This window comes from Polistes canadensis, unplaced genomic scaffold, assembly GCF_001313835.1.
Source record: "Polistes canadensis isolate GaletaPanama2010 unplaced genomic scaffold, ASM131383v1 scaffold_1, whole genome shotgun sequence".
Classification (NCBI taxonomy): Eukaryota; Metazoa; Arthropoda; class Insecta; order Hymenoptera; family Vespidae; genus Polistes; species Polistes canadensis.
Genome location: NW_014569548.1, coordinates 1,710,892 through 1,733,341, shown reverse-complemented (window position 1 = coordinate 1,733,341; position 22,450 = coordinate 1,710,892). Strand labels below are relative to the sequence as shown.

General features: G+C 34.0%; 2 protein-coding genes and 1 long non-coding RNA gene across 5 annotated transcripts; 1 reads left to right on the top strand and 2 right to left on the bottom strand.

The window, feature by feature from the left end:
• The first annotated feature begins 6,298 nt into the window (after nucleotides 1-6,298).
• LOC106793911 (atlastin) lies at nucleotides 6,299-20,618 on the top strand. Of its 3 annotated transcripts, XM_014761219.1 has the most exons (9): nucleotides 6,299-6,749; nucleotides 7,921-8,092; nucleotides 13,595-13,672; nucleotides 14,665-14,924; nucleotides 15,121-15,900; nucleotides 16,025-16,246; nucleotides 16,437-16,651; nucleotides 16,743-16,809; nucleotides 17,815-20,618. In XM_014761219.1, the coding sequence occupies exons 2-9, from the start codon at nucleotides 8,038-8,040 to the stop codon at nucleotides 17,947-17,949; spliced, it is 1,812 nt and encodes a 603-aa protein (XP_014616705.1). In that variant the 5' UTR covers nucleotides 6,299-6,749; nucleotides 7,921-8,037; the 3' UTR covers nucleotides 17,950-20,618. The 3 variants fall into 3 exon arrangements, with proteins under 3 accessions (XP_014616705.1, XP_014616690.1, XP_014616698.1); XM_014761204.1 differs by lacking the exons at nucleotides 6,299-6,749; nucleotides 7,921-8,092 and adding an exon at nucleotides 13,023-13,408; XM_014761212.1 differs by lacking the exons at nucleotides 6,299-6,749; nucleotides 7,921-8,092; nucleotides 17,815-20,618 and adding exons at nucleotides 13,023-13,408; nucleotides 17,234-17,443.
• On the bottom strand, nucleotides 8,616-12,978 carry LOC106793938. The gene is made up of 3 exons (XR_001382480.1): nucleotides 12,566-12,978; nucleotides 12,019-12,174; nucleotides 8,616-9,381 (listed from the first exon to the last, which is right to left on the bottom strand). It is a non-coding gene; the product is annotated as an uncharacterized LOC106793938 (long non-coding RNA).
• LOC106793929 (peptidyl-prolyl cis-trans isomerase FKBP4-like) lies at nucleotides 19,360-22,324 on the bottom strand. Its single transcript, XM_014761235.1, has 2 exons — nucleotides 21,687-22,324; nucleotides 19,360-21,612 (listed from the first exon to the last, which is right to left on the bottom strand). The coding sequence occupies exon 2, from the start codon at nucleotides 21,559-21,561 to the stop codon at nucleotides 20,698-20,700; it is 864 nt and encodes a 287-aa protein (XP_014616721.1). The 5' UTR covers nucleotides 21,562-21,612; nucleotides 21,687-22,324; the 3' UTR covers nucleotides 19,360-20,697.
• Nucleotides 22,325-22,450: the final 126 nt, after the last annotated feature.

The window sequence follows — 22,450 nt, the reverse complement described above, 5'->3', positions numbered from 1 at the left end:
TAGAACGCTTTCACCGGCCGAGGGGTAACGTATGTATAAACAAAACATTAAACGACCGAAAAACCGATGTTTCGATAAATTTAATCTCTACCCACCCCTTCCCTTCTCAGTCGTCATTCTTCTCTGCTTCCGACTAAACGTGTTTGGATGTGTTCCTATTACAGGTATTAAACATTTATATTATACATTTTTTTATACCTTATTGCTTGCAATGTTTTATATCCTCTTTCTTAACGGTGCTTTCTCTTATTTATAATATTTCAATAATTACTCACGTTATAGATGTATTTAGTATCGTATCGCGGAATACGGTACACAGGACATATTCTCCGAGCTTTAAGACAACAATAAACACTTCTATCGATTAATTAACAATTATTTTAATAACCTGATGCACTTTACTCATATTACAGGAAAATCACTACGCAGGAACATTAAAATAATTACATAAAAATGATAAAAATACTAAAATCAGAACGTTATAATCTTAAATTTTATTGATTAGATGGATTATTCCCTTTATACACATGCGCAATGTTCGGAAAGTCATATAAATAATATTTAATAAAAGTAAATTTCTAGGGGGCCAATCACTCAGTCTAACAGGAGACTTCGAAGAGGACAGTGCATAGATCATATATTCCGAGCTTACTAGTATAAGCATTATATATACTTATTAACATACTTTAAATATTAAATAATTTCAATGTGATATTCTTTTCGATGAAAATTTCCCCCTCCGAAGTCACCAGTGCACAGAAACATTACAACAAATGTACATTAGTTTAAACAATTACATAAAAATTAAAATATTCGAAAATCAGAACGTTATAATCTTAATTTCTATTTATTACCAATAATATTCTCGTTACACACATGCGTAACCTACGGAAAACCTTGTAAACAACATTCAATAAAAAAAAATTGGTTTATATGACAACGTGTCAGTCTAGCAGAAGATTTCAAAGAGGAAGGTCCATCAAAAGAAATCCATCTGCGTCATTGTCCTGTATGAAAGTTTTTTATTGAAAATTGTTTATATTCCGAACGTTGCTAATAAACACCTTAAACAATAAATATCGTCTATTGAATTCGCATAAAAAAAAAGGAAGTAACTTATAGGACAAGCTTATATATAGATGTTGACGATACAGTTTTGGTTAGATATTTCTCGTAGAAACAATCGGCAAAATAGATTAAAAAAAATAGAGAAAGCTTTGAAAGAATCGATCAACTGGTAGTCGTTTGAAAGAAACTTGGGTAAAGCATCGAGCAAGCGCACGAACCGTTTGCATAAAAAAAGGAAGATCGCAAAGGGGATCGTTTACCGTGCGTAAAGCTTTCCAGACTCTTGCATTCTTTTTCTTACGAGGAGCTAGCACGCCACGAACATTGACTTCTCACGTACAACGATTATCCTTTCGTTTTTGCTCCATTATCGCTAAAACGCAGTCGTTTCATGGCCATTCGTTCAGAAAACGGTCTCATTAAAATAATTCTATTTTAATAATGGAGTATTTAAAAGGATCGTCTTAAAGTGCGAACTACGTAAGATAATTAGTTTTTTGCTCGCTCTTTTACGTTAATTAAAGTAACATAGCTATACGTTTGGAACTACTCGCGAGAGAAATGTTTTATCGATTAACATTATTTCTTTTATTCGCTTAAAATTAATGAAATGGATATCTTCCCTTACGAATGACTTATTATTCGATGGAGGAGAAAACAAGCGGCATAAACTAAATAGCGTCGTGTAACTTATTTACAATAGTCTTCTTTCGCGGGGATGCTCGTGGCGATACGTCGTAGCAGGAGCTACCGACAGAATCGATATCCATGCATTAACCATCGAATGGCTAAGTGGAAAAGCGCCGCGGATTATTGTATTAGTAATGAATGGGCCGTTACTTTATGCTGAGAGAGTTCGTTTAATAAACCAAACAACTGCTGAGCGTAATAGACGACACACGTTGTTATTCCTTCATTCTTTCTTTTTTCCATCCTTGCGATATAATCAATCGTGCATTATATTGTCCGTGAGTTTCGATCTCTAAATATACGAATGTAAAGTTCAACCGGTAAACGTTTCCATACACTCATATTATAAAATAATGACAAGTTATATATAAAGAAGAGGAGGCATTACGAACAGAGAAAGGAATAAAATTACGCTCTTTTCTTATTTAAATATCCTTTCGTATCGCAACGGTTTTAATGACTCTATCCTTTTCTGTCTTGCGAGACAATCGGCCGGTGTGAAAAGGCAAGATACAACCCTTGCAAAGAGATACGTGTTTAAGCTTTACGAAGCTCTCAAGAAAATTGGACATCCTCCGGAATGGGACGTAATTTTCCTCACTCGCAGGAGACAGATTGGTAATCGTCCTTCGTAAGATATAAAGCGCGGCGCGACGTTTCTCGTCTCGTGTCAGCTACGCTGAGAGGAAGAAAAAGGATAAGAAGAATAGGAGAAAAGAGAATAAAAAAGAAAGAACAAAAAGGAAGGGAGGGTGAAGGAGTCGGGGAGAAAGGAAAGAGAAAGGAAAGAAAAAGGAAAGAAAAAGGAAGGAAAAAGAAAAGAAAAAGGAAAGAAAATGGAGAGAAAAGTTTGGCTAACGGTTGACGGTAAAAAGGAAAGAAATCGGGACGTGTTTTGAAAGGTCTTTGATAGAAAGACCAGCTTAAATCACAGCTCAGCGTGGATGTGAAAAAAAGTGGGCGCGGAATATCGAGAGAACAATCGCAATTCCATCAACGCCGAGTGAAATATAACAGCGCGAAACTTAAATTAAATATCTTGTAATGCCGGTCACTCGTTCGTCTTCGTGTTTGCATTGAAGCACACGTGTTAACGTTTTACCCTGACGTTTTCTTTCTCCCTCCCTCTCTCTCTTTCTCTCACTCTCTCTCTCTCTCTCTCTCTCGTGCTCTCGCGTTCTTCGTTCTGGCTAACAGCCAAACTTTTCCTACATGCCAGGTTTGATGCCTAAAAAGGATCGTAAATTTATCTCGCGGCGTGTCCGCTCTACATTTGGCTTTGCGCGCCGAATAATTCATAATTATCAAAACTCCCGATAGCTAGTGAAAGTATTATCAATTGTCTTCGTCGTCGTCTTATACCACGAAAAAATGTATTCTCTGATTAAAAATTCGATATACCTAAATAAGTATCATCAAATGCATAACGCAAGATGCGTTGTTACGCAATTTTTTGTAGCTACAAATTCCCGATCGATTAATTATCAAAAGCTATAACGCAATAGCACACAGGAACCATTGGCAGTCCACACAGTCCAAGTCCGTTCATTTATAATAGAAACGTTATTAACGATCGATCGTATCAGAAATGTTATCGATAATCGGTACGTGATTACGCATTCGCGAACACGCTCGCGCCTAACAAATCGTTTACGAAAATCGTACAACCTTTTATACTAATTACGCGTTTATCGACGCGTCACAGCAATGGCGTCGAAAATAATCCTGAAAAATCAGATAAAGCGATACGCTGCGTTCCTTGTGTTCGAATCGCGCGAAGAAACAAACGCGCTAAATTTGTCATCTTTGCAGATGCAAATTGATAGATTAAATCCTTTGGCTACCCACCCATTTATCTATCTATATCAAAAGTCTGGCGCAAAATCTTCTTTTATCAATTCGTTTTCTAAAATATTTGTATAATATAGACGAGTCTATAAGCGGCTCGTTTTCTACGCGAGTCATCATATCGGTTCGATTGAAATCCGAGGAAACGATTATCGACGTAAAATTATAGAACGTTTGCGTTTGCGTTTGCGTTTGCGTTTGCGTTTACGTTTACGCTCGCGTTTGCGTTTGCGTTTGCGTCGATTCGTGTTAATAGAAATTTCCCAGAAACAATCGAGCTCGTAGAGCGTTTACTACGACGACGGATTTGCACATTCAATACAGTTACCATACCGCGCGATCGGTCACGGTCCTTTGCTCCAACCACTCGCACGAATTCAAATATCTGCTAAAATCAATCGATAGAACGAACGAGTCGCGTATCGCTATGCTGAATACGCGTACCGTACAAAACGTTTATACATGCAACACACTTTAAAAATGAATCTTCGCAAAACTATCCTTGCTATTTTTAGTAAGACACAGCTGCCGTGTCATTTTCTCTTTCCTTCTCTCCCAATCTAGTGCGTCACGATATTCGACGATATTCGACGATATTCGAAGATATTCGACGATATTTTACACGGATAAAATAAATCGTGTTCTACGTTAAAAGAAATAGAATCCATAGAAATGACAAACTGATAATTTCGCTCTTGGCATGACTGTCTCAGATGATACATCGGTAATCCCATATACAATTAGAGCTTTTCAAATACAGTACTATATAACAGAAAATTCAGAAATAAAACATAAGATAAGAATATATTCTATGACTTCATGACATGTAAAATTAATTGTTAAATAAATATACATACAAAGCCAGCATCCAATTGCGCGGTTTATACGTTGTTTCTCTTTTTCATTTGTTTCGGTAGAATTAGTTTTCTATAATTTATGCATATGATACACCACAATTAATCATAAATTATCTTTCATAAAATTGGGGAAAAAATCTTGTTCGCTTCGGTAGGAATATTATATACGAATAATTCTCTTGCTCAACTGCGAAGTAGAATCAATGAATGGAAGATGCGGTAAGTTAACTTATAATTCATTGGAAATGAATATTCTCTCGAGGATCGATAAAGAAGTTTAACGATAAATATTTCCAATTATAATTTTACTCTCCAGTATCATAATTATATGTATAAGATATCTAACAAAATTGAAATTCTTGTTGGAAAACTTTCTACTCGTTCGAATGTCTCATCGATATATCGTTCCATCTCAAAATCATGCTGCCAAAAATAATCTATGTACATACGTATAAACCATAATGTCGGAAGTATTTTCCTAGAGAGGAGGACCATCCTGGGGCAAATTCCTATTGTACCGTTTAAATAATAGATAGAAATAAAGGAACGAGCAAAGTGCCAAAGCATTTTCTGGATGTCCGAATAATTCGTTTAAGTATTGTACGATACAAGTGGGAAGTCATCGATTATTTGGTATAATAAAGAATAGAACGAGTAAAACAATAAAAGTAAGCAGGAAATAAAAGCACGGTAAATCGGACGTCAACGTTAACCAATAGCTCGTGTCAATAGCTCGTCGTCTCGTTTCTACTACTAGGAACCACGTGCGACCGAGTACCGTCACTCACAGAACAGAGTAGAAACATATTTCTGTCATCCAAAGGCTAATCGTCTAAATTTGACCGTCGGTTGCAAAGCCATCGTCTTCGAACCTGTTTATTTATCGTAGTACATCCTGTCCTTCTACACACGAATCTTTAAAACATTTTTACAACGTCGTTTAAAAAGCTGTAGAAAAGACTCGAAGGATCCAGAGTTTCTGCTTTTCGTATTATAATCGAAATGTCGAAATTGGCGAACATTCGGATTTGAAAAGTAAACGAAACTTGAACGGTGATATACCACATGGCTAGGGAATATTGTTAACTAAGAATAAAAGAAGAAAATGGTGAAAGAAAGACGCTTTAAAGGAAGAAAAAATAAGGAAAAACGAAGAAAGATTGGAAGTAACGAATATCGGGAACGCGTTCGTTGCGTTAGAAGCCGAGCCGTAAGACGACGACGCGCGCTATTCGTAAAAATAGAGCGTCCTATTCTCGTCGGTGGCACGCGGTACGTGTCATTCGAGTCGTTATCGCCCACGTTTTTCCACTTATTTAATAGCTTCGCTTTTCGAAAGAAAAAAGTTTCCAACGAATACGACGGATAAGAGGGTGTGGAAACAACGCGAGAAGATAAACTCTCTCTGACGAAAGTAAAGAAAGAAAAGGTCGAAGAAACGAAGACATTTCTAGAATCTTGCTGTAATATCTACGCTAAAGTTTCGAGCAATAAATTGATATCGCAGCTGGCTGCGTTCTTTGGCAAGGAGAGTCCATTAGTCGCGGCATTTGGCATCTCCGCTTTTGAGCTCGCGGAGTGGCTCCAGACGTCATCGTAATTACACAAACCGACCCCTGTCGGAGGTGTAAGAGAGGGACAGACAAATAAAGAGAAAAACCGAGAGATAAACCGAGGGGGAGAGAGAGAGAGAGAGAGAGAGAGAGCGACATGCCGTTGTAGAAAAGCGCTCGGGGTGCTATTTTTTGCAGGTTCCTATTTAGATTGGCGCACGCGCTTTACAAAAGAGTAACGAAAGCGATAATACTCACCAAGGGAAAAGCGTGTCGGCGTAGGATTCGAAGGAAGAGCACATTCCGAGGGCCGATAAATCGAACCGAGCGTCGTCTTGTTCTTTTCTTTACGTCATAATTTAGCTGGAAGTATCCGATCGTTGTCGAAGACGATGATGGTAGCGACTGCGATGACCGATGATGACGGTGGTGGTGGTGGTGGTGGTGGCGGTGGCAGCAGCGACGACGACGATGATAAAGGTGTGAGTCGAGTAAGTTAACGTTAGAAGAGCGCGCGCGACAACGTGCGCGTCTTCCAAGGCCGTTCCCAAGGCCGCTCCCAAGGACGCTGCTTCAAGGCCGTTTCCGTGGGGGATTCGAAGGGACTTCCCCAAGAGAGAAAGCGGACGCGGACGCGGACCGACCGACCGACCGACCGAATCAACGAGGGGGAAAGAGATGGATGGATAAACAGGCAGATCAAGAGGGAGGGAAACGGAGAGGAAAATAGAGAGTGAGAGGAGGCACTTGCCGCGATGCACTTGCCGCGCGCGCGAACTCGTGACTCGTGGTGAACGCGCGTGACGTCACAGAACTCACTCGGTTTAGTTACGATACGCTATGTCGAAAAAGGATGCGCGCGACAGAAACGCGCCCCGTTAGATCGCTTGCAAAGATTTCGACGACGACAACGACGAAAACGACGATGACGACGACGACGACGACGACGACGACGACGGCGACGACGACGACGACGACGACGACGACGACGAAGGCGACAGCAACGACGACGACGACGACGACGGCGACGACGACGACGACGTCGACGACGACGACGAGGACGACGAGGATAGAGCGTTTATTCTCCTCTTTTTAATACGCCAATACTCGCTTACGATTGTTTACCATCGAAGGGGAGTCGCGTCAAGACAAACGCGCGAACCCGCCTCAAGATTCGGTCTATCCACCCTGTCATTCGATCGCGAGACACCGACTTTTATTACTTATTTCGAAAGCGATTCTTTTTTATCCTTTCGTCTCGTCTTTTCTCGTATCTCCGATTCGTGGGATCTGTTTATTCGTTAAAACACTTGCTTTTGCAATGGTTTTCCCTCGTTTTGCGAGTGTAAAATTCGCGCACGAAACGATGCACCGCCGCGGTACAGCATCCACCATGGGGGATCTGCAACCGTGCCACCACCGACCTCGAATCGCGTACGCCGGCGAAAGTAGTGCCGCGCGCGCTTCTCCACCGAAACTCCTACGAGACACCGACCTCGCACGATCGACGACGAACTCTATCGAGAACGACCGCGCGCGCCAATTTTGATGTTTCTTTCGTCTTCCATTGTTTTTTTTTTCTTCTTGTTTCAAATTCCATCTACGTAAGAGCTCGCATTCGAAATCCCTTTTCTTTTATTTTCCTTGTATTTTCGCCAGTTTTCTATTTGTCGTGTGTTGTATCATTATTTCCAAAATTAAAATAAAGTTTACTTTCTATAAATAATATATATCTAAAATATATTATATACAGATAAAAACATGCTCAACGGTTTGACATACGTTTTCGATGCTAACCACGATTATTAAATTGTTTGTTCTTATCTTTAATTATCCTATATCTCTTCTTAGGAGGACCTTTTAGTAATTAAGAATGTGTTTAATCTGTTTTTTTGCGTTTGTAGATCGAATAATAATCGACTGTCGGCCAACCGAATTTGATTCGAATACGCTGTTATCGTTGGAGCTAGCGGTGAGGCAGGCGCACGCGACAACGGAAATGACGGCATTCGTATTTCAACATGGCAGCTACTGAACAACGTAAACAGACTGGCAATTACGGGCTCTCGTATGTTGGTAAGTATTATCCGTATTTCTTGAGGTTATTCGACAACGTTAAGCTATTATTTGAACGTACGAGATTAAGAAAGGGACGAACAACGAAAAAACGAACAGAACGCGTGCATCTAGGCGGTTAGCAAATGTAATCCGTGCCATAACTGTTTTGACCGTGGCTTTTTGACATTTTGTCATTTCAGTGGTAAGATGTTTACTCGTTTCGTGCATTGCATCATTCTTTACTATTTTGTATCTTTATAAAAGTTCTTATAAAAGAATTCAACAGTGATGAAGACGATGACGACAACGACAAACGTCGTAGTCTTTGTTCTTTCGATTCGATTCTAATACATCGATACGTTTTCATCTCACTCGTCATTCTTCGAAAATCTACGTATTGGTTTTTCGTTTCTTTCGAGAAATCTCGTATCATTCGAATTAATTGACAAATCTAAGAAGATATAGAAACTTAATAGAAATGAACGATAGGAAATAATCGAAGGATACATTTGTAATAAATAAGGTGTTTGGTTTTTTTTAGAGGTTATAACGTGTTTTTATAAGATACGATCTTTACTTTTATATCATACAACTTCCTTAGTGTAGAATTTCATGTTCTTCGTAATCGTTGACATAACGAGGTGTAAAAATAGAGATCTCGTAGCTCGACTCGCACGTAAGAATGCGAGAAGTGAACGAAGATTTGTGTATGTATGGGTTAAGGAAATAACATATCTCATATCCATGACTAGTAAGTGCTGCCCCCACGTAACCAAGATCGTGACTATTACGTCTTCGCGAGGGAGCTTTGAACTGTTTTACAGTCGCTCAAGTCTACAAGGTCTTTTCTTCGATTACTCAGCGAATTCTTTAGCGTGTTTAAACTTTTTACCTATGTATATATGCAATATGCATACGTGCGTCGAGCTCAAAGAACATTTATTTTGTTTATTACTGCCTCCTAAACTCGGAGGCGTTTCTTTTTGTTTCACTCTCTTGTTCTAATCATTTCAATAAAAAATTGTATTATTTTGCGTAACGTCACTTAAAAACATGTTTTCGATCGTTATCTTTGAAATTATAAATACATACTTAAAAACGATTACTTCATGAAAGTCGTTTTCTTCGATGCGTTTACATAACAACTAACAATAATTTCCAGCACACATTTTCGAGACAATTTTTCCAATGAGACCTCGTGAATATCGACGATTGGATTTCGTTTTTATTTCAAAACGAACCGTCAGGATTCGAGGAAAACTGGTTATTTCGGTATTGAAGGCCATATTCAGTTGGTAATAACGTTCCTGCAAACATTGAATACTGTTGTAATTAATCATGCGAATATAGAATCTCGTTCGCGTCATATTATTCGCCGTTCAACACGATACGAGGCGGAATTTTTCAAAGGACGATTTCAAATGGTCGGTTTTAATATTTCGTTTCACTACCAACACACAGTCAAAAGATTAAAAAAATATTCAAAGGAATTCTTTTTATTCCTGCGTCCTGAAATACATTACATATTTCGAAAAGAAAAATAAAACGAGAGAGAAAGACGGACAAATATCTACATAAAAATATCCAATCTTCGGAAATGAAAATATTTATCTCTGCTTTTCTATATAAATGTCAGATTAACGCATGTAGGATTTAATTAAAAAAAAGTAGCATTGAACTTTCTTCGACTCTATTTTCTATATAAATCAAGTTTGTTACGTGCTATTGTATTTTGATTATTTTTCTACTATTATATTTATTATATTTATTATATTCGCACACAAGAGAGAAAAGAAAGAAGCAATATCCGCATTGCGAGTATAGTTCAGTTGCGGAACGCTAACGCCAAATTATCAGAGGTAGGTTCGCGAGGGTTATATCGTTTGAAATTAAACGAAAGCCGCGACAATGAGAGAAGGGTGGAGAAGGGCGATCGCGGTTTCAAAGCCGATGGAACACGACCGGTCGAAAGTACAACCAAACATACTACCTATATATATATATGTATGTCGTACATACATACGTATCCGTATTTCGTATAGGAAATGAGACTCGCATATTGGCATACCTATTTTGATCGTACACGTGGCGTGTGTTTTATTGAATAGTGTGTCGCTAGCGTTACGCGTTGTGTATCGAGTGAAAACGAGTCGACTTCGTTTCTCGATAGTTTATTGTTACTCGTACTCTGTCGCGTTGTTGGGAAAGAGAAAAAGTAGAAAAGAGAAAACAATAGCCAACAATACATGTCTACAGCGTATCGAGCTACAGCCGTACGACAAATTTCTCTTTTCTATCATTGCTATGCGAACAGACGGTATTAGAGACTAATTTCGAGTAATTGAAAAATAATACCTTTTCGAATGCAATATTGTAATAGTAATCTCAAATATTGCCTCAGTTTCATGCAGAAATACGTTATTAGACTCGACGTCGTATGTATGAACATAGTTTTTTATCGAATCGGAATAATAAAGGATTTCTTACATCTTGTGACACGTTAAATGTACGCATCTAAGGAAAAATCACCTAATCAAAAAAAAAAAAAAAAAAAAAAGATGAAAAAAAAATAATAACTCGACGAAAAAATGTAGCCTTATGTAAATTCATTATAGTATGTACTATAATTAGAGCATAATGGATCTTCTTCGATTCATGGCTGTGATTGCGCATCTAAAATGCAAAAATGATCTAATATAATAAATTTGTCTCGTCGGTGCTGCAATATTGGCAACAACGATACAATCCCATTCGATTCTGGCATATTTCCTTGGTAATTAAGCTTGTACTATTCAATCAAATGAATTCGAAGCTAATCAATATAACGACGGTAATTAGCAGTTCAGCGAGTCGATTAAAAAGGACGACTTTCATGCGTTTGTATATTGAAGTTGCCCTAGGCATTCTATCGATGTCATTTTGAAACTGTTAATCGCAAGTAGTATCGATTTTTGCGAAATATCCCAACGAATTTATGAAGAAATTTTCAGCAGAAATGCACGCCAATATTTCATCCGTTCAAAGTTCTAAAGCATAGGACCAAAAAGCCACATCGTAAAATAAAAACGAGCACCGTTATGTACCCGTGCGGATGCGTTTTGTAGATGCGAGCACCGTCTATGCAATCTCCTCTCTAAATTCTGCTTGCACCAATATTTTGGAGACAACCATATTTTTGCCATTCTCTCGTAAATCTCGCAATCCTGTTCTAACGCGGCGTTATGATCTTTTCTTTCTTTCCTTTTTCTTCCTTTCATCGAATCATCACGCAAAATAGCGCAATCAGCCATGAATTTCGTTTTAATGACATTTTGCTGAATGTTCAACCGAATTAATGAACGTTTCGATAGAGTTATAATAAGTGTAGACCGAATGTAGTATGCAAATAATGAATCAACATAGGATATGCGTCCTATCAAATACATTTGCTTCGTATAAATATTTGCGTCAGAATTTGTGTCGGCTCTCAGAACTCTTCCCTAGTAGGTGGGATATATTGCATATAATTACGAATAAGCGAAGCGAGAGTAGAAAAAGTGACGTCTGTTTCTAAGGCACGTGTTGACATTTTACTCGTCGTCGGCGATAAAACATATCTGACGCGATCGGAAGACCGATTATAATCGGTCGAGTTGAATTGCATTTCCTGACTCTTTTCGCTAGAGATGAGATCTCGACTTTCTATGGAAACCCTTTTTTTCAATGATACAAAAGTGGAGAATTTATTTTTGTTCGAGAACTTTAAGAACCGCGATTACGTTATAATTCTTTATGGTCGAAAGTATATATAAACTCAATGGCGAATAGTTTTGTAGTTTGAAGATTAACGACTCCGGAGATGCCCAAAGGGGATATCAAAATCTTAACTGGAAGAACGTTCCCAGCTTGGTCGTAAAAAAAAGAAAAAGGAAACGAAAAAAGAGAGGAAACGTCAGCTTACTTACTCAAATATTGTAAATACGAGCATGGAAAACGGGTCATAAGATTGCATCGTAATATCGCATCGTAATATCGCATCGTAATATCGCATCGTAATATCGCTTGCTTGTCACGGGCTCATGATCGTTGCTCGCTGATTATAGCTGACTCTTCCAGCCTATCTAAAAAGATTTCAATTTCTGTATAACCTGTTTTAAATGGCACTTTTTGTCTATGATCGGTGTCCTTTCAAATAGTTTTTCTTTTTCATTCTTTATAATTAGTTTGAAAGAACCATGTAACGTCAGTTAGTCGTATATCGTACGTAAAAAACTGACACAATATAAAAGTCCACAGATCAAGAGTATGTCCAAAGGTTAAGAATGACAATGTGAAAATGTGTTTTCTTTCATTTTAATCGCATCTAATTAAGCTTCATGAATAATTGTCAATATAATCTCGATTTTTCGACTAGAAATAAAACACTTTTTCCGCTTTAGATTTTGACAAATATCGCGTTAACAATCTGGTTAATAATAAAAAAAAGGAAAATCTTTTGAAAACGAATCATACTTGTATGCGTTCAATAGTCGTTTGCTAATCGCGAATTCAAGCACGAGCTTGTAACACTGCGACCGAGAGTTAACGAGATTTTTCTTCTATTTATCGACTATGAAACGATGCCAATCCGCCAAATAATCCTACGCTTATTCTACTATTTTTTTTTCCTTTTCTCACATTCTATATACACTAAGCCGTTATAATAATATCCGTATTCTTGGTACAAATATTTTCGATATACATAAAAATATCGTAGAATATCGAAAGAGCAAAAACAGCAAGTATAAGATGCACTTGTATGGAAATTTGTATAAAATCTTGTTGGATTTTCACAACCCGGCAACTGTGGGATGCTGCCAAATCCCGAAACTCGATGTCCGCGCTACTCGCAGCAGCTTGGAGGTACGGTCTTCTCCACCACTGCTCACCGAGATATTTCTGGTCTTTATTCGTGCGACTTGTTAGTGCGCGACTTGACAGTGCACGACTTGTTAGTGCGCGATCGTACGTGCACCGTTCTTGCGCCGTTCGTGCACCCTTCGTGCACCACCTTTTTCTAATCGCGATTTTTGTTCTCCTCCTTCGCCGAATGTAAACCCGGAAGAAATATGAGCGAGAAGAAACACGTTCCGTCGAGCCGGAAACGGCCCGACGACATTTCGAGATTGAGATCGAGGGAACCAAAGAGACCACCCAGAACAAAAGTCAATCAATCTCCTGCCTCCGATCTAGGATACTCCTCATCTTCGCGTCTTCCAATTGTCGCAAAAGATAGAAAGGAACATGAGGAAACGAACAAAACTCGAACTCGACTCAACGATAAACGACCTATCGAGGAATTTGACTCTATTAAAGGTTTTCAACGTTTCTTCGACAGTTCTTTTTGGAAAGAGGTCTTTGGTTTAGATAGCTAAACTCTTCTTTTCTTAATACATTATTCTTGCCATTTGTCCGGATCGACGTTTCGACTAAATCCATTTTTTCTACCGAAAAATGTCAACTTCCTAATTAAGAGATCTTTCAAAACTACATTTTTTTCAGGCGGAAAAACTTCGATGACGACTCTCGATGAGAACGTGAATCCTGTACCACGGGAGTTCCAGACAATGGATAAAATTGGTGAGTTTTTTCTTCATCTTGACAAATGAAAAATGTAACATTACGTAATTATGAGCATAATTCGTTAGAACGATCAATGTTATTTTCATCTTAACGGGAATTGATATAACAGTCGATTACAAAGTAAAATTATGTTAACGTTAACATTACATATCGTGTGATCGAACGATTATTATATTATTATGATATTGTTTTATTTATAAACGTATACATATCACACATGTAATTACGTAAAATTCCAAGATGAATTCGTTATTACATCTTTTTGCACCACTTTTAATTTCTCCCTGGTATAAAATTATACATACTTCCTAACTGCGTTATCATAGAAAATAAATAACTGTATGTAATTGCATAGTTTTCGTCCTCTTACTGTACCTTTATTCGCGCAAAAGTTTAATTACGGAATACTTACGATATGAATAAAGCAAAGCGCGCGTGCTTTGCAAAATCTTTTTCCTAGATCTCTCCGTATATTTACGGTTAAAATATCTTACGTTCGTTTTATGCAACTTGAAAAATGCACGAGTACAAATTATATACTACAAATTCTGACGATGAGCTTTATTTCTGTTCTCACCTTTGTTTTATTCTTACCTTTCCTTTTCTACTATCGCGCCATGTTTTTCTCAAATGACTTGGCATAATATTATTCATTTACGTATACATGTTATGTATATTTCCCTTTGTCTTTTATGGAATATAACAGATTTACGATCGATTGACAAAGGTTAATACTAATAGAAATTTTAAATTTTATGATAGTCACATTTCATTTGGAAATACTGCTTATTGGAACTACGATATTTCTTTGTAGACACTGCTGCATTGATGCAGCCTATATGTAATAAATAAGAATAAAACTAAATTATATTTATTTCCTAATATTTAATGATAGATCATTAAATATGAAATATTTGTAACTTGTTTTGTAATTATCATCATCTATAGTTTCATATAAATTTTCTAATACCTCTTCTTGTATGATATAGATTACTTGGGAAAGAGAGAACGCATAGAGACAGTATCTATGAACAATCAAAATGAAGATACAACAGATTTTGGATATCCGGTACAAGTGGTACTTGCACAGCCTGACCATACATTTGAGTTAGACGAAGAGGCGTTGTCCAAAATTCTACTTCACGATAATATAAAAGATAGAAGTGTTGTGGTCGTGTCCGTGGCAGGTGCATTCAGGAAAGGCAAAAGTTTTCTACTCGACTTTTTTCTTCGTTATATGAACGATAAGGTACTAACATATTTAATGATATATATTATTCTAACGTATATATTCGTATTCATTTATTTACATTGTTATAAAATTGTTTTATGCAAATTTTCCTTAAAAATGCTCTCTTTTTGTTCCATGTTTATGCTTCGTTTCGTGGATGGAAATGGAATAACTTGTATATGCACTGCTTTTTCAAAATACGCAAACATAATAGTACAGTAAGGGAAAAAGTTCTGATTCTTGGTTGGGTAAAGACGATGAGCCTCTAAAAGGATTCTCGTGGAGAGGAGGTTCTGAAAGAGATACTACAGGAATATTAATGTGGTCGCAAGTTTTTCCTGCTACTTTACCCAGTGGAGAAAGAGTTGCTATAATACTAATGGATACGCAAGGTGCTTTTGATAGTCAGTCAACTGTCAGGGATTGTGCTACAGTCTTCGCGTTAAGTACGATGTTGTCTTCTGTACAAATTTACAATTTGTCACAGAATATCCAAGAAGACCATCTTCAACATTTACAACTTTTCACCGAATATGGTAGACTAGCTTTGGAAAAATCAGGAAGTACGCCCTTTCAAAGTTTGCAGTTTCTAGTAAGAGATTGGTGTTACCCGTATGAAGCTGATTATGGCGCAAAAGGAGGACAGAAAGTATTGCAAAGAAGATTAGAAATATCTAATAAGCAACATCCAGAATTACAAAGCTTAAGAAAGCACATTAAGTCTTGCTTTTCGGATATATCTTGCTTTCTTATGCCTCATCCAGGTTTAAAAATCGCTACAAATCCTAAATTTGATGGTAGACTATCAGAAATTGAATCAGAGTTCAAAGAACAATTAAAAGTTCTTATTCCAATGATACTAGCACCAGAAAATTTGGTCACCAAAAAGATTGATGGTCAAGTTGTAAAAGCCAGAGATCTGCTTGAATATTTCAAGAGTTATATCAAAATTTATAAAGGGGATGAATTACCGGAACCAAAAAGTATGCTTGTTGTAAGTATAATCAATAATTTAGAACTAAAGTATATATATATTTGTATCTTTTGTAATTATTTAAATTATCTTAATAATATTTTTTTTAATTGACCTCTTTATTGAATTGTTACTTCTTTTTCAGGCTACAGCCGAAGCTAATAATCTGTCAGCCGTAGCAGAGGCAAAAGATGTATATTTACAGTCGATGGAAAATGTTTGTGGAGGAATCAAACCATTTTTGGCTACTGCTCTCTTAGATGCAGAACATCAGCGGTGCATGGACAGTGCTATACATCACTTCCAAAATAAACGAAAAATGGGTGGAGATGAATTTAGTCAAATGTATATGGAAAAATTAATTAAGGTACTTGTAATACTTTTTAACAGTTGAAATTTTTATCCTAGGTACCCGCTTTTACTAGTCTTACTCTTTCTCTCTCTCACTGCACTATATGATGCTGGTTTATATATTATATAATATTTAGTTGCGAAAAAATTATTCTTTAAATGAAAATTTGTCATAAAAGATCAGTTTTGTATCTATATTATTCTAGGATATGGATGAAGCTTATCTTCAGTTCAAAGCGCACAATGAAAGTAAAAACATTTTCAAAGCAGCACGAACTCCAGCAGTGTTCCTCGTGATAGCTGTCACTATGTATATTTTATCTGGTATATTTGGACTAGTTGGTTTATACGGTATAGCGAATACATGCAACATAATTTTGGGCATTGCATTACTTACATTCGTTTTTTGGGCATATGTAAAGTATGTTAAATTTCATATTTTCTCTTATATTCGCAAGTATGTCGTATTATAACCTTTTATCTAAATATGTCTTAATATTAAATCATTGTAGGTACAGCGGAGAATTACACGAAATGGGTACGCGAATAGATGAACTAGCAAATGCTATATGGGAAAACGTAAGTCTTCATATTATTTACTTACTATTTCGGGTCTTAGATCTAATCTCAAAAAAAGTGAAATTTTTAACTTCTATCAAAAGAGATTATGTTACTATTCATAAAATTACATATGATCACATAGAAAGATTATACAATTCATTAATCATTGACTTGTAATACATCTAAAAAATAGAAGTAGTTAATTTATCACAAATCTGAATTTGAAACTTTGTTATAATAATAATTTGTATTGAGATAACTAACGCACGGGAAAATTATTCAAATTTTTAAAGCCTATTTTAAATATTGTATATAATGCAATAAGCACAAGCATATACAGATATATATACATACTTACACGTAAAAACACACATTACATGTGTATTAATCGTAATTTCCGCGCGTTATCCTCATTAATACGCACCATTTTTTATTTTAACAGGCCTGGCTATGCGCTCATCTTACTTATAAAATAAGATATCTGATCCTTCCTATTATTATAACTTTGATTGCAATACCTACTTATAAATTTACACATGCCTATCTCTATAAACATCGCTATATCTGATCCCACGCTTCATTTCTTTTTTATATATTCATCATTTGTCTTTTATTCAAATTAAGTTTGCATAAATAAATTTTACCAATCATTAATTATTATTGCTTGTGCTTTAGTTTTAATTTCATTATCAATTTTCTTGTTTGTTTTTCAACGTATATTCGTTTGCAAAAATAATTCTCTTAGCTTAATTATAAGTTTTGGTTTCTTTTCTCCTATAATATTCCTTTAAATTGAGTGCTAACAGGATGACACTTTTAAAAGGTATGCTCTTTGAGAATTGTCTATAATAAGGTCTATAAATATATAATCCTTATATATATAGATATTATTTCCATAATTATGATCTTGCTTTTTGTCAGTTAAATGCATAATATAAAATTTTGCTTGTATAATAATCTACGTATTAATAGTAATTACTTTGACTTATGGTTAATTTCATACTTATTTTTCTTTTCCTTTAGTTCATGAAAGTACTTTATCAACAAATTGTGAAGAAGTCAATTTCTGTAGCAGTGGTGGCGCAGGCCGCTGAATTGGCAACAAACACGACAATGAACGTCACTAGCACTGCCAATGGCAAACCAAAAATATCATAATGATCATTCCCTCCATTTTTGGATATTTTAGATGCATAAAAGCATACGTCAGTAAATTAACACCAATAAGTGGCATAACAAAATTTTCTAATATATTTTCATTTATACGTAAAGCCATAAGAAATTTTCCTTTTTTTAATGATGAAATATGTTTATAATTTGGATTGATTAAATTGAAGCGAATGAGAATGTACATATGTACATAATGATCTAACAATATCAGTGTTAGATCATTGAAAATTCCGGCTATTAACATTGTCTATGATTATTACTATTGTATTGTTATAGACTTAAACAGGTCTTATATTTATAAATAATAATGTCATAGTCATAAATTATAATACATTGACAAATATTTTTTATAATTTTTATAATTAGAATATCAATTTTTGGAAAAACTTTTACAATTTTTTATTGCCACAAATTTGGTGTAATTAGTTCGCATTATGTTTGTGCCAGAAACTTAATAATGTACTCTACTTATTTTTTTATCGAATACAATATAAATAACACAAATTGTTATCATTAACTACTGATTCTATATAATGTTCAAGCCCCTTGAATTCTAATGGGATCATGAATTCTCTTCTTTTTTTTCCTTGTTAATAATAATATGTTATGTTAAAAATCCAGTTACATAAAATTTTATTAACTATATTATAAATGTGACATTCATGATCCAAAATAAGAAGACTATGTGGGAATCTTATAATATTTTTAATTGATGGTATTATTTTGTATTTTGTATGTTCAAAAACTTTAAGAGATGTGTTATCCAACTATACAAACGCAACTGAGATATACATGCCATATTGATGTAACATGCGACTATGTTAACTCGACAGAATAATAATCTGCAGAGAGAGTCTATATGTTCTGTAAGATTGTATTATCTAATTTAATTATAAGATAAATATTGTTGCCAATGTGGTATTAATATTGATAAAAATTATGTATTGTATATGATAGACTTTATTTCCAAGATTGCTCGTATGAAAAGAAGCAGTAAAACGATACCTGTGATCATTTTTTGTGAAATGTCTAATGTTATATTCTGTATTATATCTAATGTCGTTTAAATTATCTTTATCTTTTTTTTTCTAATTCTTCAACAAACAAATATTATAAGAAAGCATTATTTTTGATTTTCGAAATATTTATAAATTTTGTATATTATGGAAAAGTCTCAAGAAATAGTTTTCAATCCTATAGACGTCACTATAACAAATATTCATTGAGTAATTGTGGATAATAAAACTCATCGTATGCATGTATCAAAATTTAGTTATCTTGCCAGATAAATATTAATGTATTTTATATTTAATTTTATATATTTGGTATAGTAAACAATTTTAATTTTCAAGCGTTTTTTCGTGTTTGTTTAGATATAATTAAAACATGATGCATGAGTTGAACTAATTTTATTTTATATAATTAGTATTCTTATGACAGCTACAGCATAAAATTTGATATTAATATATTAACAACAGAATTTATTACAATACAAACAGTAATTTATACAAAATTATAAAACCATGATGTTTTACAAACAAGAAGAACAATTGTAGTGGTTTTGGCAACATTAATAGTTTTTGCTATTGTTATGTTCTCTATTACATATACAGTGTGTGACGTACAATGAATTATAAAACTAATTCAATAGGAGATTATAAGTAATTTAGTAATTTCCACTTGCCAACAATAACATTTAAATTTGCATTGAATTATAATTCGTATAACTTTGTTTAATATGTTGCTTTATGTATTGTGGTTCAATCTTTGAAAAAAAAACTCTAATAATCCTCTGTAAATATTTCATCTGGAAAAAAGAAGATGCAAATATGAATAGACACGAATTGTCTATTTATTTAGTGTTGATTAATGTTATCAAATTTAGATTATATTGTAATAGTAGTTAAAATATTTCAACTGAACATAACTATTCATTGATATTGATCAAACAGTAAAGTTATTTTTCGTGGATTATTGTAAAAGGTGCCATTGAAGTTGCCCGTATCATATACATGGAGATTTGCAATAACATTTATTTGAAAAGAAAAAATTGCTTAAAGTTCTTCTTATGTACATAATTTTAATGTAAAATATTGTAATTCATATGGAGAAATCCAATATTAATGTGTAAATTATATGAATTAAGTTGAGATTGCATATTAATGCTGACATTTCTGTTTATGCCATTTGATATGATCGTCAACGTTGTAAGCTTAATATATTTGCAATAGCATTTTTACAGTATAAGAAAATAACTAATTCGAACTGTTTAAGTTTACAATAAATTATTTCATTTATTACACGTTCAAGAAATTGCGTGTATTGAATGTATCATTTTCATTTTGTGTGAATAGAGTTTTTGAAATAATTTCACTTATTAAACGCTTTCATACTAACAATAAAATATTTTCAAAACAATAGAAGGAATTCACATTACAATTATATTATATTAAACACTCAATTATTTATCCTTTAAATCTTTTTGTACCAATACTGTATTAATACAACATAAAATAAATTTCAAGTGTATCCATGTATATAAAATTTAACTATTGAGTAACAAATGTAGGTAGAGAATTGTTGGAAACTATATAAATAATACAAATGCGTCAAATATGGTGTAAAATTGTTATGGGCAAAATAAATACGTATTTTTCTATTTATAAAATAACTATATTTATCTTGTGTATTATCTGTAAACAATTTTAATCGCATAATTTAAATAATACTCGACGCTTAAGTTCTAAACATTCTCTTTACCATATCTTTACACTTCTCATTTGCTTCTTGTAGTTTTCGATTATAAATTACAAATTGTTGCTGTGCGGCAATATTAAGAGGCTTTAATGTAATAAGTTTTTCAAAATCTGAGACAGCATTTTCAAAGTTTCTTAATTTACCGTAAGCTACACCACGTCTATACAATGCTTTAATGTTATTTTTATCTTTATCTAAAATTATGTTACATAATTGAATTACGTATTCATAATTCTGATTAAGTATGTGACATCCAGCTAAATTGTTGTATAAAGTTATCCTCAATGCATTAATATTATTTTCTAATGATTTATCCAATTCTAAATCAAGTATTGGTTCTAGAGTTATTAAAATTTTGCAAGCTTTGCTAAATTTATAAAATGCATCTATGTGTCTTGATTCTTGAAATAATTTTACACCAACTTCTTTATATTTCAAAGCAATCTCATATTTTTCTTCTGGAGTCCAATTCCAAATTGCTTTAAAAGGTTTGAAATACTTCAGCATTACAATAAAGGTAACAATAATTTTTCCTTTTTTAGAAAAATCAGATATACATATGGTAAACAAACTTTCTTCTGCTACCATCATATACTGTATTCCCCTTTCAATTTTTCTATCGATTTCAGAGTTTGCATCTCCTATCGTTATTGTCTTTTCTATATCATCGAGAATTTCTGTATGAAGTTGATTTTTTAAATCAGTAATATTCATTCCAGTGACATTTATATCTTGTATTACAATCTGGCATTCACAACGTTCTGTTGGTTTGTTTAAACAAATGCCTTTTTTAAGTATTTCTTTTCTGATAGTCTTATCCCTAGATTCCCAAATATTATCCATTTCGATTAATATGTTTTATTTTCACAAGAAATACAGAGAGAGAAAAGGTAACTGAAAAATATTTGTCTCATTATTAGACACAAATTAAATTAAACATTATGTATTTATAATATGTCACGACTTACATATATATACTTGTATATACTCAATATACAGGAAATATATACAGTATACGATAATAACTAATAGTGATTTATATTTATTTGATTCTTCTTAGCAGAGAATAAAATCAACTCTTTCAATTCCTTCAATGTTAAATTTAAAGACAATGAAAAAACAAAGTATATAAAACTTTATTCGGAGCAACTTTGTCCGGAATTAAAAATACGATGGCTTCAAAAGAAATTGAGTCATACGTATACATTTGAGAAATGAAAAAAATGCAAACAATTTAATTCATTTTTAACAAATACAGATCACACTGTAATATAATAGAGTTTTTCTAATCATTCTTCAGAAAAATATCCTTATAAAAAGAGGTTAACTTGGCAAGGAAAGATATAGATGCTTATTGACAGTAATGCTGGTACACAAATTATATGATCGACGCCCTCTAGTGATTTAAATATTGGCGGTATATATGATTACGAGACTAATACAAATAAGAATAGCAGGAAAAAACACACAAATTATGTTATTTATAAAAATTGAAATGAAAAAAAGAATTGTTTCAGTATTAAAAAATTAAAATGTTTATAACAAAGTTTAGCTCTTATTGGACGATCTAATCATATTAAATTATAGAGTGTGCTACATATATTACTTGAATAAATGTGTTAAATAATTTAAAGTACTAACATGGAAAGAGAAAAAATTATATAGAATTAAAAATATAATTATTTAATATTTATACATTTATTTAAAGGTTAAATCAATTTTCGTAAAAATT

What these genes read in the sequence shown, in the direction of transcription:
- LOC106793911 (XM_014761204.1), top strand. Translation starts at nt 13,162, where the DNA reads ATGAGCGAGAAGAAACACGTTCCGTCGAGCCGGAAACGGCCCGACGAC. An exon ending in GGAATTTGACTCTATTAAAG is followed by an intron (nt 13,409 to 13,594) that starts GTTTTCAACGTT and finishes CATTTTTTTCAG; the next exon opens with GCGGAAAAACTTCGATGACG. An exon ending in ATATGGAAAAATTAATTAAG is followed by an intron (nt 16,247 to 16,436) that starts GTACTTGTAATA and finishes ATATTATTCTAG; the next exon opens with GATATGGATGAAGCTTATCT.
- LOC106793929 (XM_014761235.1), bottom strand. Translation starts at nt 21,561, where the DNA reads ATGGATAATATTTGGGAATCTAGGGATAAGACTATCAGAAAAGAAATA.